The 18,079-nt window shown below is 43.3% G+C and overlaps 1 protein-coding gene across 2 annotated transcripts in view; it reads right to left on the bottom strand.

Moving 5' to 3' along the window:
* IL21R (interleukin 21 receptor) overlaps window positions 1-17,488 on the bottom strand; it is a 50,515-nt gene extending 33,027 nt beyond the window's left edge. The window contains exons 1-2 of one of the 2 annotated variants that reach the window (XM_054452713.2): window positions 17,046-17,488; window positions 16,444-16,584 (exon numbers count right to left, since the gene is read on the bottom strand). In XM_054452713.2, coding sequence (XP_054308688.1) covers window positions 16,444-16,455 — 12 coding nt within the window. In that variant the 5' untranslated portion in view covers window positions 16,456-16,584; window positions 17,046-17,488. The remainder of the gene's footprint in view (window positions 1-16,443; window positions 16,585-17,045) is intronic. The other variant, XM_054452710.2, reaches the window with a different exon arrangement.
* Between the last annotated feature and the right edge of the window lie 591 nt (window positions 17,489-18,079).

Genomic DNA, 18,079 nt, shown 5'->3' with positions numbered 1-18,079 from the left:
GACAAACATAGTGAAACCCCGTTTCAACTAAAAACACAAAAAAATTAGCCAGGCGTGGTGACACGTGCCTGTAGTCCCAGCTACTCAGGAGGCTGAGGCAGGAGAATCACTTGAATGGGGAGGCAGAGGTGGCAGTGAGCCAAGATTGCACCACTGCACTCCAGCCTGGACAACAGAGTGAGACATCGTCTCAAAAAAAAAAAAAAAAAAGGGATAGCATTTACAATTATGTATTGCACATAATGCTTGATAATAATAATAATAATAAGCTATGTTACTGGTGTATGTATTTACTGTACTATATCTTAAACCACTATTTTAGGGTGTACTCCTTATACTTATTAAAAAAAAAATGTGGGAGGGGCACAGTGGCTCACGCCTGTAATCCCAGCACTTTGGGAGGCTGAGGCAGGCAGATCACTTGAGGTCAGGAGTTGGAAACCAGCCTGGCCAACATGGTGAAACCCCGTCTCTACTAAAAATACAAAAATTAGCCAGGCACGGTAGTGTGTGCTTGTAATTCCAGCTATTCGTGAGACTGAGGCACAAGAATCGCATGAACCCAGGAGGTGGAGGCTGCAGTGAGCCAAGATTGTGCCACTGCACTCCAGCCTGGGTGACAGAGCAAGACTCTTAAAAACAAACAAAAATGTTAACTGCAAAACAGCCTCAGGCAGGTCCTTCAGGATGGATTCCAGAAGAAGGCATCATTATCACAGGAGATGCCAGCTCCATGTGTGTTTTTGCCACTGAAGACCTTCCAGTGGGACAAAATGTGGAGGTGGAAGACAGTCATATTGATGATCTTGACCCTGTGTAGGCCCAGGCTAATGTGTCTGCTTGTGTCTTAGATTTTTTGTTTTCTGGGTTTTTTTGAGATGGAGTTTTGCTCTCGTTGCCCAGGCTGGAGTGCAATGGCGTGGTCTTGGTTTTCCTGGGTTCAAGTGATTCTCCCGCCTCAGCCTCCCAAGCAGCTGGGATTACAGGCGCCCGCCACCATTCTTGGCCAATTTTGTATTTTTAGTAGAGACAGGGCTTTCACCATGTTGGCCAGGCTGGTCTCGAATTCCTGATTGCAGGTGATCCACCCTCTTTGGCCTCCCAAAGTGCTGGGATTACAGGCGTGAGCCACCATGCCTGGCGTGTCTTAGGTTTTAACAAAAAAAAAAATTTTTAAGTAAAAAAATAAAAAATAAAAAATTTTAAAATACAATATATAAAAAGGCTTTTAGAATAAGAATATAAAGAAAAAATATTTTGTATAGCTGTATAATGTGTTTGTGTCTTAAGTGTTAGTACAAGAGTGCACGAAAACACTTAAGTGTTATTACAACAAGATAACTGTTATTACAAAAGTGTTATTCAAAAAGTTTTAAAAAGTTAAAATGTTTATAAAGGAAAAATGTTGGCCGGGCGCAGTGGCTCACGCCTGTAATCCCAGCACTTTGGGAAGCCAAGGCGGGTGGTTCATGAGGTCAGGAGATCAAGACTACCCTGGCTAACATGGTGAAACCCCGTCTCTACTAAAAATACAAAAAAATTAGCTGGGCGTGGTGGCGCACACCTGTAGTCCCAGCTACTCGGGAGGCTGAGGCAGGAGAATTGCCTGAACCTGGGAGGCGGAGATTGCAGTGAGCTGAGATCGCGACACTGCACTCCAGCCTGGGTGATAGAGTGAGACTCTGTCTCAAAAAATAAAATAAAATGAAGGAAAAATGTTACAGTAAGCTAAAGTTAATTTATTATTTTAAAAATTCAAATAAATTTAGAGTAGCCCAAGAGTTCAGTGTTGATAAAGTTTACAGGAGTGTACAGCAATGTCCTGGGCCTTCACATTCCCTCAGCACTTACTCACTGACACCCAGAGCAACTTCGAATCCTGCAAACTCCATTCATGGTAAGTGCCCTACACCAGTGTGCCGTTTTTTCATATTTTATATCATGTTTTCACTGTACCTTTTCTATGTTTAGATACACAAATACTTACAATTGTGTTACAATTGCCTACAGTATTCAGTACCGTATCATGCTGTGCAGGTTTGTAGCCAATTAGCAATAGGCTGTAAGATACAGCCCAGGTGTGTAGTAGGCTATACCATCTAGGTTTGTGTAAGTACACTCTATGATGTTCACACAATGACAAAATTACCTAATGACACATTTCTCAGAATGTATCCTCGTCATTAAGCAATGTGTGACTGTTTCCATATGACCAAGAAATTTCACACCTAGGTATGTAGTGAAAAGGATTGACCAGATGCAGCAGCTCATGCCCGTAATCCCAGCATACTGGGAGGCCAAGGCGGGAGGGTTGCTTGAGCCCAGGAGTTTGAGACTAGACTGGGTAACATGGCAAGACCTCATCTCTACAAAAATTAAAATTAAAACATTTTCTGGGCATGGTGGTATGCACCTGTGGCCCCAGATACTCAGGAGGCTAAGGTGGGCAGATCACTTGAGCCCAAGAGTTTGAGGCTACAGTGAGCTGTTTTCACACCATTGCACTCCAGCCTGGGTGACAGAGTGTGACCCTGTCTCAAAAAAAAGAAAAAGGAAAGAAAACAATTGCGGATATAAGTCCAGAAAGAAATTTACAAACCGTTGTACACAAATGTTCACAGCAACATTATTCATAATACCAAAAAACTGGAAACAAGCAAAATTTCTATCAACTGGTAAATGGATAAAGAAATGTAGTATATCCATGCGGTAGAATATTATTTAGCCATATAAGGGAATGAACTACTGATACGTGCTACAAAATGGATGAACTTTAAAAATTCATGCTAAAGTGAAGACACCAGACACAAAAGGCCTCACATTGTATGACTCTTTATGTATGAAATGTCCAGCATTGGCAGATCCATAGAGACAGAAAGTAGGTTAGTGGTTGCCAGGAGCTGAGGCTGAGGAGCCGGGGGATAGAGAGAGAGTAACAGCAATGTGTGTAGGTTTGTTTTTGGAGTAGTGAAAATATAGAATTAGTGGTGATGACTGCACAACTTTGTTGAATTGCACATCTTAAGAGTACATTTTCAGTTTTGTGAATTACATCTGAAATACAGATTTTTGAAATGAAGGCAAAATAAGGATTTTTTTTCAGACAAAAATAAGTAAGAGATTTTGTCATTGATAGACCTGCATCAAGAGATATAAAACAGTGAGTTTTTCAGGTAAAAGAAAAATAATTCCAGATGGGAAGCAAGTTACCGTAGGGTGAAATGAAGAGCAACAGAAAGTACTCTAAATATATGAATTAGACTGGGCGTGGTGGTTCACGCCTGTAATCCCAACACTCTGGGAGGCCTAGGTGGGTGGATCACCTGAGGTCAGGAGTTCGAGATCAGCCTGGACAACATGGCAAAACCCAGTCTCTACTAAAAATACAAAAACTTAGCCGGGTGTGGTGGCGCACACATGTAGTGCAGGCTACTAGGGAGGCAGAGGCAGGAGAATCACTTGAATCTGGAAGGTGGAGCTTGCAGTGAGCTGCAACTCTAGCCTGGGTGAGAAAGTGAGGGTCTGTCTCAAAATAAATAAATAAATAAATAAATAAATAGTGAATTATTATGATTTTTAATTTCTTAACATACTAATGATGTAAACTATATGCAGAATTAAAATACATGACCATGAAACCCCAAAGGTAAGAAGAAGTGAATAAAGTTAAAGAGGACTTTGTACAAGAGGACTTCAAATTGTACAAGAGGACTCCAAAAAGCTCATGGAAACATGGAATTAAAGATAACAATTAAAAAATAAACTTTATTTCTCAACATAAATTCAGTCAAGGTCAAGGCACTTTTGTAAGTGATGATACCAGGCACATAGTCCATCTCCAAAGAACTGGGGGGTCCTGGGAATGTAACCATATCAATGCAGCCTTTTTTACATAATTAACTAAAGAAAAATGGGTGATCATTAAAGACTGCTTAAGATTAGGAGACAAAAAGAAGTCAGAAGGAGCCAAACAGGACTTTAAGGTGGATGCCTGATTTCTCATGGAAACTGTAAAATTGCCCTTATTTGATGAGAAGAATGAGCAGGAGCATTGCTATGGTGGAGGATTCTCTGGTGAAGCTTTCCTGCGCACTTTTCTGCTACAGCTCTGGCTAATTTCCCCAAAACACTCTCATGATAAGCAGATGTTATCATTCTTTGGCTGTCCAGAAAGTCAACAAGCAAAATGCCTTGAGCATCCCAAGAACCTGTTGCCATGATCTTTGCTTTTCTTGACTGGTCTGCTTTTGCCTTGACTGAACCTCGTCTACCTCTTTGGAGCCACTGCTTTGTCTTCAGGATGAACTGGTAAAGCCATGTTTAATCTCCTGTTACAATTATGTGAGGAAATGCTTCTGAATCTTGATCCTTTTAGTTTAAAATCTGCATGGAGGTTTCTGCTGTTGTCTGCAGCTGATCTGGGCACAGTGGTTTGGCACCCAGTAAGTGGGAAGTTTGCTCAACTTTAATTTTTTGGTTAGAATTGTGTAACCTAAACTAAGATGTCTATGGTGTTGGCTATTGTTTGGGCTGTTAATCGTTGGTCCTCTTCAATTAGGGCATGAACAAGATGAATTTTTTCCTAACAAATTGATGTGGATGATCAGCCACGGAGGGCTTCATCTTCATCATTGATTTCGCCATTCTTTCACCCTTGTTGCACCATAAATTCGATATTTGTTCCTGCTTCAATTTTAGCAGAATTCATGTTGCAATGATAGGGGCTTTTTTGCAAACAGACGCCTTATCCTTCTTAGTGCTTCAAACTAGATCTTGTTCAGACATGTTATAGCAAGTTAGAACAAGTTTATTTTGGTGCAGAAAAAAGTTTGAACTTCATGCATAGTTTTTTCATAATTTGAATTTTCCATGAACTTTTGGAAGAATTCATATTAGGTAGATCCTAATAATAATAAGTATGCATGTTGTAATCTCTAAGATAAGCACAAAAAGAATATAAAAGAAAGTACAATGAACAAACTAATAAGAAAAATGGAATAATAATTTTTAAAACTTGATTTTCTAAAAACTAGAACAAAGAAGGAAGAATAGATAGGTCAAAAAACAAAACAAATAGCACGATGGTAGAGATAATCCCAGACACATCAGTGCTTTCATTGATGTCTAAAATAAAAGGCAGTCTTAATACCAAAACTTGACATTAAAGGAAAGTAGAATTACAGGTCAATCTTTCCCATAAATAATCTACAAAATATCTGAAACAAAATATTAACAAGTCAAATCTAATAATATGTATAAAAATAGATAACATATTATTATCATATTGGTTTATTTCAGGAATGTAAGATTAGTATGACATTTAGAAACCATAATCAATTTCACCACATTAACTCAATAAAGAAGAAAATTTATATTATCATTTAATAAGTTCAGAAAACACATTTAATAAATTGCAACACCCATTCATGATTTTTAAAACCTGTCAGGAAAGCAGAAATAGAGGAGTCTTCTTTAATCTAATTAAGATCACACACATACACACACACACACGCACACACTATACATAGCTAACATATCCTTAATTGTGAAATATTGAACACTTCCTCACTGAGGTCAAGGCAAAAACAAAAACATTATACTAGAGGTGCTAATTAACATAATAAGGCAACAATAAGAAAATTTTAATTTATAAAGATTAGAAAACTATGTGTTTAAGTTATGTAAGAATTGGGGAACCAGAAAAGTCCACGATACTCAACAAATAAACTATTAGAATAATAATTGTTAAACAAAGAAGCTGAAGATGAGATCAATATAAAAATCTATTGTATTTCTAACAATCAGCAAAATTGACAAACCCTTAGTTAAACTAAGAAAAAAAGAGAGAAGACTCAAATTAGCTAAAATCAGAAATGAAAGAGGAGACACTGTAACTATGTCACAGAGATAAAAAGGATTCTAAGAGACTACTATGAACAACTATATGCCAACAAGTTGGATACTTCAAATAAATTAATAAATTCCTAGACATATACAACCTACCCAGACTGAATCATGACAAAATAGAAAATCTAAGCAGACCTAAACTAGAAAGGAGATTGAATCAGTAATCAAAAACCTCCTAGAAAAAAAAAAAAAAGCCCAAGACCAAATGGCTTCACTAGAGAATGCTACCAAATATTTAAAGAATCAACACCAATTCATCCCTAACACTTCCAAAAAATTGAACAGAAGGGAATACTTCCAAACTCATTTTATGATGCCCCAGTACCAAAGCCAGACAAAGATGCAAGAAAACAAAACTATAGACCAGTACTCTTGATGAATACTGATGCAAAAATCCTCAACAAAATGCTAGCAAACCAAATTTAACAACACATTAAAAGGCTATACACCATGACCAAGTAGGATTTATCTGCAGAATTCAAGGATAGTTACAAAAATCAGATAAATGTAATACATGAAATTAACACAACAAAGGACAAAAATCACATGGTCATCTCACCTGATGCAGAAAAAGTATTTGAAAAAATTCAATACTCTTTCATGATAAAGAAAACATTCAAGGAACTAGAAATAGAAATAAATTACCTCAACATAACAAAGGTTATATATAAAAAGCCCACAGTGAATATATTCAACAGTAAAAAACTGAAAGCTTTTCCTCTAAGATCAGGAACAAGGCATGGATGCCCACACTTGCCATTTCTATTCAACTGGAAGTTCTAGCCAGAGCAATTAGGCAAGAAAAAGAAATAAAAGGTATCTAAATTGGAAAGAAAGAAATACAATTATCTCTGTTCGCAGATTACATGATTTTATATGTAGGAAACCCTAAATATTAAAAAAAAATGGTTAGAACTAATACGTGAATTAAGCAAAGTTGCAGGATACAAAGTCAACACTCAAAACTCAGTTGCATTTTTTTACATTAACAATGGACAATCCAAAAAGAAACTTAAGCAAAAAATTTCATTTACAATAGCATCAAAAAAAGTACTTAGGAATAAACTTAGCCAAGGAGGAGAAGACTTGTATAAAACATTTTTGAAGGAAATTAAAGAACACAGATAAGTGAAAAGACATCCCATGATCATGGATTGGAAGATTTAATATTGTTAAAATGTCAATACTACTCACAGAAAACTGAATTTAATATAAACCCTATCAAAATCTCAATGACAGTTTTTGCAGAAATAAAAAAAGAATTCATCCTAAAATTCATATGGAAGTTCAAGGGACCCTAAATAGCCAAAATAATCTTGAGAAATAACACTCTAAAAAAAAGAAGAAGAAGGAGAAGGAGGAGAAGAAAGCTGGAGGCCTCACATTTCCTGATTTCAAAATGTATTAAAAAGCTACAGTAATCAATATAGTATGGTACTGGCATAAAGATAGATATACAGACCAATGGAACAGAATAGAGAGCCCAGAAATAAACCCTTGTGTATATAGTCAAATGATCTACAAAGGCACTAAGTCTATACAAGAGGGGAAAGGAAGTTTATTCAAGGAAATAGTGCTGGAAGAACCAAATATCCATATGCAAAAGAATGATGTTGGATCCTTATTTTACTCCATATGCAAACATTAACTCAAAATGTATTAAAGACCTAAACATAAGACCCGAAACTATAAAACTCCTAGAAGAAAACATATGGGAAAATCTTCGTGAAATTGGAATGGGCAACGATTTCTTGTATATGATAACAAAAGCACAGGCAACAAAAGTAAAAATAGACATATGAGACTACATCAAATTTTAAAACTTCTGTTCAGCAGAGGAAATAATCAGCGGAATCAAAAGGCAACCTATAGAATGGGACAAAATATTTGCAAGCCATAAAAGAGATATGGGGTTAATATCTAGAATATACAAAGAACTCCTACAACTCAATAACAACACAAAACCAAATAACTCAATTTAAAAATGGCCAGGTGTGGTGGCTCACACCTGTAATCCCAGCATTTTGGGAGGCCAAGGTGGGCGAATCACCTGAGGTCAGGAGTTCAAGACCAGCCTGGCCAACATGGCAAAATCCCATCTCTACTAACAAATACAAAAATTAGGCAGGCATGGTGGCAGGCACCTGTTATTCCAGTTACCCAGGAGGCTGAGGCAGGAGAATTGCTTGAACCTGGGAGGCGGAGGTTGCAGTGAGCCAAGATCACACCACTGCACTCCAGCCTGGGTGACAGAGCAAGACTCTGTCTCAAAAAAAAAAAAAATGGACAAAGGATATGAATAGACATTTCCCCAAAGAAGATCAGCAAATGGCCATTAAGCATATGAAAAGATGCTCAACATCACTAATCATCAGGGAAATACAAATTAAAACTACAATGAGATATCATCTTGCACTTGTTAGGATGGTCATTATTTAAAAAAAGAAAAGAACAAGTGGTGGTGAAGATGTAGAGAATTGAAACCCTTGTGCACTTTTAGTGGGATTGTAAAATGATGCAAAACTTTTTAAATTTTTTTAAATTAAAAAAATAGAAATACCAGACATATATCCAAGAGAAATAAAAACAGCATCTCAAAGAAATATTTGCAAACCTGTTTCTGCAGCATTATTTACAATAGCTAAGATGAGCAAGTAACCTAAATTTATTGATAGGTGAATGGATAAAGAAAATGTAGTACATACATAATGGAATATTATTCAGCCTTTAAAAAGGAGGAAGTCCTGTCATATGTTATGACATGGATGCTTCTTGAGGACATTCTGCTAAGTGAAATAAACCAATTGCAAAAAAACAAATACTGCATTGTATCACTTATATGATGTATGTAAAGTAATCAATCTCATAGAAACAGAAAGTGGAATGCTGATTGCCAGGGACTGGGGGAGGGAGAAAGGAAGAGTTGTTTTTCAATGGGTATAGAGTTTCACCCATACAATAGGAAAAAGTTCTAGAGATCTCTTGTAAACCAATGTGCATACAGTTTACAATATTGTACTGTACATCTAAAAATTGTTAAGGGTAAAAAAGATCTACTGGTTAATAAAATCCAAACCTGGGACACTATACTTTGCACTACAATACCCTCTCTTGTTAGATTAGCAGAGGAAAAGATCCATAAACATTACAAAAGCAAAGAAAGGCAGGCAGCCCTCAACTGGTGGTCAGTTGAAGTGGGCTGGGTTTGATAGCTATTTCTTTTTACATCTGGAACTTTAGCTTTAAAAAGTGTTAATAAAGTTCTAAAGTATAAAAACTCATTATATTTCTGTACACTACAAACAGTCAAGAAATTTTAAAATTATGCCATTTACATCAGCATCAAAAAATCAAATATCCAAGAAGAAATGTAATGAAAGATGTACAAGACTTTTTTTTTTTTTTTTTTTTGAGATGGAGTCTTGCTCTGTCACTCAGCTCTGTCACTAGAGGCACAGTCTCTGCTCACTGCAACCTCCACCTCCTGGGTTCAAGGAATTCTCCTGCCTCAGCCTCCCGAGTAGCTGGGATTACAAGCATGCACCACCACACTCAGCTAATTTTTGTATTTTTAGTGGAGACAGGGTTTCACCACATTGGCCAGGCTGGTCTTGAACTCCTGACCTCAAGAGATCCACCCACCTTGGCCTCCCAAAGTGCTGGGATTACAGGTGTCAGCCAGTGCACCTGGTTGATGTACAAGACTTCTACACAGAAACCTACAAGACATTACTAAGAAAAATTAGAGAAAACATAAATAAGTGGTGGTACATACTATGTTCATGAATTGGAAAATTTAATATTTTAAGGATGCTAGTCCCCCCCAAATTGAACTAAAGTTTCAGTAAAATCCAAAGTTTCAAGAAAAAAATCCCCAGCAAGATTTTCTTTGGTGGAAATTGACAAGATAGTTCTAAAATTTATATAGAAATACAAAGGACTGAAAATAGTTTAGAAAATTTTGAAGAAGAATGTCAAGATTTATAAAGTAATTTAGAAAGTATGGCATTGTTGCAAGGAAAAACAAACTAACCAATGGAAAAGAACAGAAACAGTAGAAATAAACTCATGTATTCAACCACTTGATTTTCAGTAAGTCACCAGTGCAAGGCAGTGGAGAGAAAACATGATGTTTTCCTAAATGATGGTATATTAATTGAATATTCATATGGAAAAAGTAAACCTTGACCCCTACCTCACACCATGCAGAAAAATAAACTACAGATAGACTGTAGACCTAAATGTGAAAGGTAAAACAGTAAATCATCTAGAAGAAAACACAGAATAATATTTTTATCACTTTATTGCAGGCAACACTTCTTAAACAGCACATAGAAAGTTCTGGTCATAAAGAAAGACTTATAAATAAACTTCATTAAAATTAAGATTTTTTATTGATCAAAAGTTTCCATTAAGAGAATGGAAAAGAAACTGAAAGAGGAAGAGGGAAAGAATTATATATATATGTAAATTTATAATAAAATATAAATATAAAAATATTTATTTATAAATATATATATTTATAAAATATAAATTATATATAATAAATATATATAATTTATTTATATATATATATGGAGAGAGAGAGAAATAAACACAAACAATTCCAAGTGCTGGAAAGGATACAGAATAACTAAACTCTCTGTCTCTACTCAATATTCTGGCAAGAGTGTAAATTGACACAACCACTTTGGAAAACTTCTGCTGAGCAGAGACTCAACATTTCCATTTCCAAGTTATATAACCAAAGAGAAATGCAAGCATATGTGCACAAGCAGACATGTACCAGCATGTTCATAGCAGCCATTATTTACAACCTCCCCACACTGGAAAGAACCCAAGTTCTTGGTTTCCCTGTATCTTTTTTCTGCCACGTGATTGAGGAATGGGATCCATCTAGTTCCTCAAGTCGGCCATTCTCTGCAATGTGACCCAGGTGGGGACATGGGGCTGAAAGTGAAAGGTGGGGAGTGTGGTAAAAGTAAAATGGCCCTATTTCCCATAGGGATCACAAAGAAATGAGGTGGGTGAAGAGGGACTCCCCAGAAGTGCCAGAAACAGGAGCCAACAGGTCACCAGAAGAGGAAGTGTTAAGGCAGAGGGACTTCCCGAGAGGGAACACAGAAGAAAGAACTCCTAAAGTTATCCAGGGTCTTCAAGGACTTTTGCCCACCTGCTCTCCTGCTGGTCCTCCTCTCTGACCTTCCTGCTATAGCTATAGAGCTGTGGTTCCTCCATCTCCATTCTTACTCCAACCATGTCATTCCATGGCTCTCTGTTGTCCACAAGAGAAAAACCCCAAATTCCTTGTCTGGTATTCAAGGCATTTCAGGATCTAGCCCTCAGTATTCATACTGGACTTCAGGCTCATCAGACCACTGATAGCCTCACCAACATGCTCCATTCACCTGGCTTGCTCACCTGTGCATGTGCTGTTTTAGCCACGGAAACTATCTGCCCTTTTTGACTGACTGTTAGCCTCCTACTCAGTCTTCAAAGTCCCATTCAAATGGCAGCTCCTCTGTCAATCTTTGACCTCTCCAAAGAGCATGAGTCACTCCTTCCTCTGGGGTCCACCCTCCACACAGTACATAGCTCATGGTGTTTTCATCTATATTCTGGGCACCATCTAGGCAGGGACAGTGTGTTTCTTTGTTACTGCTGAATCCCCAGTGACTAACCAGTGCCTACAGTGGGTGCTCAAAACATTTGCTACACGAGTGACTAAATTAAAGAGAATGCTTTCTATGGGAATGAATTGTGAACAAACATTATCCTCAATGTTAAGACCTATGTAGACCGTACACTCCAAAGTTAAATCTTACCGTTTTTGACCCGTTTTTCTGGAGCTTAGGGGATTGAGAGCCTTATGTATTTGGTGAGGATACTTTTTTGTTGTTGTTGTTGTTTGTTTTGTTTTGTTTTTGAGATGGAGTCTCGCTCTGTTGCCCACGCTGGAGTGCAGTGGCACAATCTTGGCTCACTGCAACCTCCGCCTCCCGGGTTCAAGTGAGTCTCCTGCCTCAACCTCCCAAGTAGCTGGGATTACAGGCATGGGCTACCAAGCTTGGCTAACTTTGTATTTTTAGTAGAGACAGAGTTTCACCATGTTGGTCAGGCTGATCTCAAACTCCTGACCTCAGGTGATCCACCCTCCTTGGCCTCCCAAAATGCTGGGATTACAGGCATGAGCCACCACACCTGGCTGAGGATAAAAGCTTTAATGCTTCAACCTTTTTTTCCTGCATCAGGGCCTTTGCACATGCCTTTTCCTCCGCCTAGAATGCTTTTCCCCCAGCTTCTTTCCCTTCTCATCCTCAGGTTTCAAGTTCAGTGTTGCCTCTTCAAAGAGGCCATCCACCCTGTCTGAACTGGGTCTACGCCACAGATCTCTGTACCCCACATCCCCTAGTTTGTCTCCTTCATAGCAGGTGTAATATGAGGAATAGTTTTGTAAATGTCTCTATGTATGTGTTTGTAACTTGTTTCTGTACTGAAGCATGAGCTCCCAGAGGCTGGGTAATTGGCCTATTTTGTTCAGCACATTATCCCTAGTGCAGAGAAGGGGACCTGTAGGTGCCCAATAAGTAGCTGAGAAGAATGTTAAGTGAATGAATGAGTGAGGCTAAAAATTGAGACAGCCCCTAAGAGGTCCTGGTTTCCTCATTACCTTCCTCACTGTCCCCAGAAACTTCCCCCAAACACCTCAGGCAACACCTTCTGCTCCCAGAGTGTGAATAATCATGACTAATGTCATCAGATTAGTAACAACGAACTTTCAGAGAAGGACAGTGGGCTGCCCAGGGTCACACAGCAAATTCTCATCTCAGTGAGTTCTCAGGCTGGAGAAGAACTAGCCCAGTGGCCCTGGGTCAGAAAGGAGACTCTGTCACTCACTCACAGTGGGAACTTGGCTGTATCTCTGCCTTTCTTTGAGCCTCAGCTTTCCTCATCTGTGGAATGGGGGCAGCAGGCTTAGCCTGGATGAGGAGTGTGAGGCAGGTTCGTGTGGTTAGTGTTAGGTGTGTGGTTAGTGTTAGTTGCTTTTCATCTTTTTTTTTTTTTCACCAGTGGCAAGGGATGGGTTATGGGTGTCTGAAGGCAGGTATGTTGGGGACCTCAGGCTTACAGCTTAATTAGTAGAAGATGAAGGTGAGAGGAAGGGCCTTCCCCTCCCCAGCTTGTGCAGCCTCTGAGGCTGTGCAACCTCTCAGCCTATCTCTCTCTCCTAGCCAGGCAGCAAATCTCTATTAGCTCCAGCAATCTTTCCATCCTGGCACTTCTTCCAGCCTGTGCAACCTCTCCTAGCTGTGGAGCATGAGGTCCCGGTCCTAGCACCCGCACCCCCCACTCCCCATCCCCGCTGCCTGTGCAACCTCTATCTCCCTGCAAGCCCTGCCATCCTCTGCAGCCTTGCCCAAACCTTGCAACCTCTCAGCCTCTGCAGCCAGATCTCACTCCAGCTCCATTTCCTCCAGCCCAGGAAGGGCCACTTGTAGAGCAGTGAAAGGAGGCTTTGAACTATGCCACGAGATGGAGCCGAGCTGACCACCCACCCTCTCTCTCCTCTCAGTTCCCAGCAGCCCCTATCAGCCCGCCCTGGCCCTGGCCAAAGTTGACTGGTGTTACTGATTCACTCTGGGGAAAGTTGGCAAGCCCTCGTCCTAGTCAAGCCCGCTTGGCAGATGGGGAAAGGAGGCCCAGAGAGGCCCAGGGCCTTGTCCTGTTCACATAGTGGGGGATGGCAGGGGCCTGGGCTAGGAGCCGGGCTGGTGCACTTGCCCCAACTCCCTGGGGAAAATTCAGGGCGGGGGTCAGGGTGGCCAGATCCTTCCTGTGGGCTGCAGAGACCAGCAGGCTGGGTTGCTGATGCAGATGTCCTGGGCAGTCGGGGGCCCTCCTTGGGGCCCCTGCCCCCCAGCCCGGGGAATATTCTCAGGTCGTTTCAGAAGTTCCAAGTTTACTCAGAGGTCTCATTTGAGCTGTCATGAAAAGTCCCTTTGGCCTGGGGCCAGGGCAGGGAGTGGGGGCGGTGGCACCTGTGAGCCAGGGGTGGGGGTGGGTTCCTCTCATTGCCCCCTCCCCCTCCCCTTCATGTGTCCAGGGGCTCCGGAGGGCAGGCAAGGAGGGCATGTGAGGAAGGGGCTGCGAGGGTGAGAAGACCCTCTTCCTGGAGGAAGCATCTGTTCCCCTCTTTTCACTGCTCCCTTCTAGACAGTTCCCTGAGTGACCCTAGAAAAACCCCCACCCGCTCTGAACCTCAGTTTCCCCAACTGTAAAAGGGGGGAAGCAGAATCATCATAAGAGCTCTTATTTATTGAGGTCTCATATATGCCAATATGACCAATAATATTTATTATTTTATTTTTTATCTGTATTTTCATGCTAAAAGCAAAGAGCTCTTACATATTTAAAGTAAAACATAGGCCAGTCACGGTGGCTCATGCCTGTAATCCCGGCACTTTGAGAGGCTGAGGCAGGCAGATCACTTGAGCCCAGGAGTTCAAGACCAGCCTGGCCAACATGGTGAAACCCCATCTCCACTAAAAATACAAAAATTAGCCAGGTGTGGTGGCAGGTGCCTGTAGTCCCAGCTACTCGGGAGGCTGAGGCAGGAGAATCGCTTGAACCTGGGAGATGGAGGCTGCAGTAAGTTGAGATTGCGCCACTGCACTCCAGCCTGGGCAAGACTCTGTCTCAAAAGATAAAAAAAAATAAAAAAGTAAAACATGATAGCGGGCACTTCTCATGAGCCATCTGTGCCCAGCTCTTTTGCCTTCCTCATCACACCGGCTCTCTCTGTGTATCCCAGAGCTTCAGGACCTAGAGAGGTGCCTGGGCCATGGTAGATGTTCAATAAAGAATAGGTTGAGTAAATCCTCACCACAGACCTAAGACAGGCATTCTTATTCCTATTCCCACTCTTAGAGATGCAGCAACTGAGCTGCAGAGAGGTTAAGTGACTTCCTCAAGGTCACACAGGTACTAAGCAGTGGAGCTGGGACTTGAACCCAGGTCTGGCCGGTTCCACAGCTCAAAGTCACAAGGTGTGGTGTGCTGGGAAGCCAGTTCCAGTGCCCCCATCTAACCGTGGGCACCCTCTCCTAGTTGTGTGGAGAAGGCCCCTGTGCCTGCCTGTGAGGACACTGAAGGCGCTAGCTTCCCTCTCTGGCTGTGAAAGGAACGGATACCCCATTCCTTTCATTCATTTATTTATCAGGCACCCGGGTTGTCCTGATGCTACAAAGAGGTGATTTCCTCCCAGAACTTCTGGTGTCTGGCTTTCTCTTGAATGGGCCTCCTCCTCTGGTATCCACCCCCTACTCTACTGCCCACAAGCCCCTTACTTGCTCTAACCCCCACCTCGCAGTTTCTTCTCCTGGCCTGAAGCCAGGATCTCTGGGCAGTGGGAGCCTGCAGTCTGAGCTCAGAGCTGTCTTTGCCTTGCTCTCCCCACCTCTCCTGGTCCTGGATTCTGCCACCTCCTATCACAAAGGCTCTTAGCTACCTCCATTGTGGGACTGAGTAAGGATCCGGACACCCTCCTGGCAGAGGAGCGGGCAGGACAGGGGCATCGCTGAGCCCATGGTGGGGAGCAGGTGAGCAGGGCCTCTCCTCTGGGGGTTGCCCGTCCTCGTGGGAATGAATACTCAGCCATCCCCATCCAATGCTGCTTCCCAGAAGCTACCCAGGACCACGAGTCTTGTTTTCATGTTATTTTATCTAGCAGGTGGTGGCCTTGTCCTACAGACTGGCATCCAATCCCAGCTCCATGTCATCTGGTCACAGTTAACCTGGGGCAAGGTTGTCCCCACTAAGCCTCACTCTTGTCATCTGTGAAATGGGCTGAATGAGGCTGCCCGCTTCACCTATTGAGGACTATGGGAGACCCTTAAGTGCCTACAACATGGTGAGTTGGCACTGGGGGGACCAGAGCCAGGTGGCTGGCCAGGCAGGACCACAGCAGCCTGAGTGTGTCCCTCACCCTCTGTCACTCTTGGAGTCGGGCCTGTACCCATGGGCTCAAAGCTTCTCATGCCACAAACTCTCTTCCTCAAAGGAAAAGGGCCAATTAGGAGCACAGCTTTCACCCTGTTCTGCCCTGAGGTCCCCACAACTAGCTCCACAAGGATGGAGGTACCTTGGTCTCCATTTCATAGATGAGAAAACCATGGCTTCTCGAGGCTAGAAGCAGAGAGACTTGCCCAAGTTCACCGAGTAAGGAAGGCGAGTGGCCGGGTTTTGACCTGGCAGGTTTTCCCCGACTCCACCATGTGCTTCTGAAAGCCCCACTCTCCCCGCAGGGAATCACAGATGTCCTCCTCGCAGCAGCCTCCTGGCTCTGAATGCCCCGCACCTGGTCTTCTGCCTTCACTGAGCAGAGACGTCATTCCTGCGGCAAGTCCTAAGTTCCCGCTCCCCAGGGCTCCTCCACCAGGAATGTTTCTTCCTTTCGCATCCTTCAAGGCTCAGCCTCCACAGACCTCCCCACCCTTCTCTCCTCCACATGCACAGGGAACTGGGTTGGCCTCTTACCATCTGACCCATTCCCCGTGCTTCATGAGAAAGATGCAGCAACAGCTCATGGGGTCACCTGGCTTGACTGCCCGACCTGCTATGTCCCAGTTGAGTCACCGAGGGAAAATCACTCTACCTCTCGCAGCCTCATTGCCTCATCTGCGAAATGGGCACACCAGCCCTTGTTTTGAATGACTGGGTGGAATTAAGGTGGTAAGACATAGAAATTGACACCGAATGGGTCCCATCAGGCTCTACACCCATGCCCGTCACCTCCCGGCTCAGCCGCCCAGAATCGGGTGATTGACATGTTATGTTTGGCTTGAAACTGGCTTTCCTTCCCCGGCCCGCTACCTTTTGGAGGCTGGTTTTCAAGACAGAGGGTCGTCTCAGCCACATCCCTGCTGCCAGGCCCCTAAGCTGTGCTGAACAAGAGACCCCAACCTCAATTCTGCCCAGCCTCACTGCATGAACCTCCTTTGCCTCAGTGTCCCCAATTGTGACTTGGGCACAGTCCTCCGAGGCCTCCCACTGTGACACTAGATGCAGCAGGCAGGGAACAGTCTCTCCTGGGCAGAGAAGGCACCCTGGTCCCAGCAGAAAACCAGGGCTAGAATTACCTTCTGTTTCGGCTTCTTTCTCAGAAATCCATTCCGTGTGCTGGGGGCAATCTGATGGGCTTCTGGGGGTGGCAGCTGGGTTCAGCGTGGGGGTGACAGATGAGGGTCTGAGAAAGCAGGCAGAGGCCTGGGGTGAGAATCCACACCCAGCCCGAGTCACCAATCAGGCTGTCATAAGACCTGTCACTCCGATGATGGGCAGCTGGGCCTCCAGGCAGGTGTCCCACAGAGCAGCAGACAGAGGAAGGGGACAGCAAGGCAGGTACCAGGCGGCCGCAGCAGGGATGCACGGGCCGCAGACAGACAGACACAGCTGCGTGGCTGTCAGTCACACTCAGGGAGAGGCAGGCAGAGGGCCAGACGCCAAGCTTACGGTCACTCAGCAGAGAGACGCCAGTGGGTCTGTCCGAGGCCGCTGGCTGCCACCCAGCCGCATGTGCAGAGTGGGGAGGAAGAGGAGGATGTGGTGAGCCGCTCCCCGCCAGCCCCGCCCACCCGCAGCTGGGCTCCTCCTGGGAGGGAGTGAGAAAGAGGTGGGAGGGGGCCCGGCCCCACAGCAGGCACCCACTGTCACCAAAGGTCACCTGCAAGTAAGACATTTGAGGCCATCGGATTGACGCTTCCCTCTTAGGGACCTGTGACATCATCCCCACAGGCCTCTAAGTCATAACCCATGAAGCAGGCTGTGCCTCCTGGAGCTACCACATTGCACAGATGTGGAAACTGAGGCCAGAGGTGTGAAGATGTGGCACAGTTTCACCCGTGGACCCGGAGTCCTCAGTGGCTGAGTCCAACCCCTCAGCACAGAGAGAAGGACCAGAACCTTGCCCAAGGTCCCACGGAGGCCCCTTTTTCAGACTTTGCAAACCAGCCTGTTTCTTATTCCTGAGCCTTGCCTGCCTACTAGGGTCTGAGCTTGAGACCCTCTGCTCTGGCTTGACCCCCATGTCTCTCTGCCTCCATTTCCTTTGGATCCAGTCTCCTGCTGCAGAGCTCCAGGGAACAGGACCACTTGGGCACGTCACATCACCTCT

This window comes from Pongo pygmaeus, chromosome 18, assembly GCF_028885625.2.
Source record: "Pongo pygmaeus isolate AG05252 chromosome 18, NHGRI_mPonPyg2-v2.0_pri, whole genome shotgun sequence".
Lineage (NCBI taxonomy): Eukaryota > Metazoa > Chordata > Mammalia > Primates > Hominidae > Pongo > Pongo pygmaeus.
Note: the sequence above shows the minus strand (reverse complement) of the source record. Positions and strands in the feature narration are given on the sequence as shown.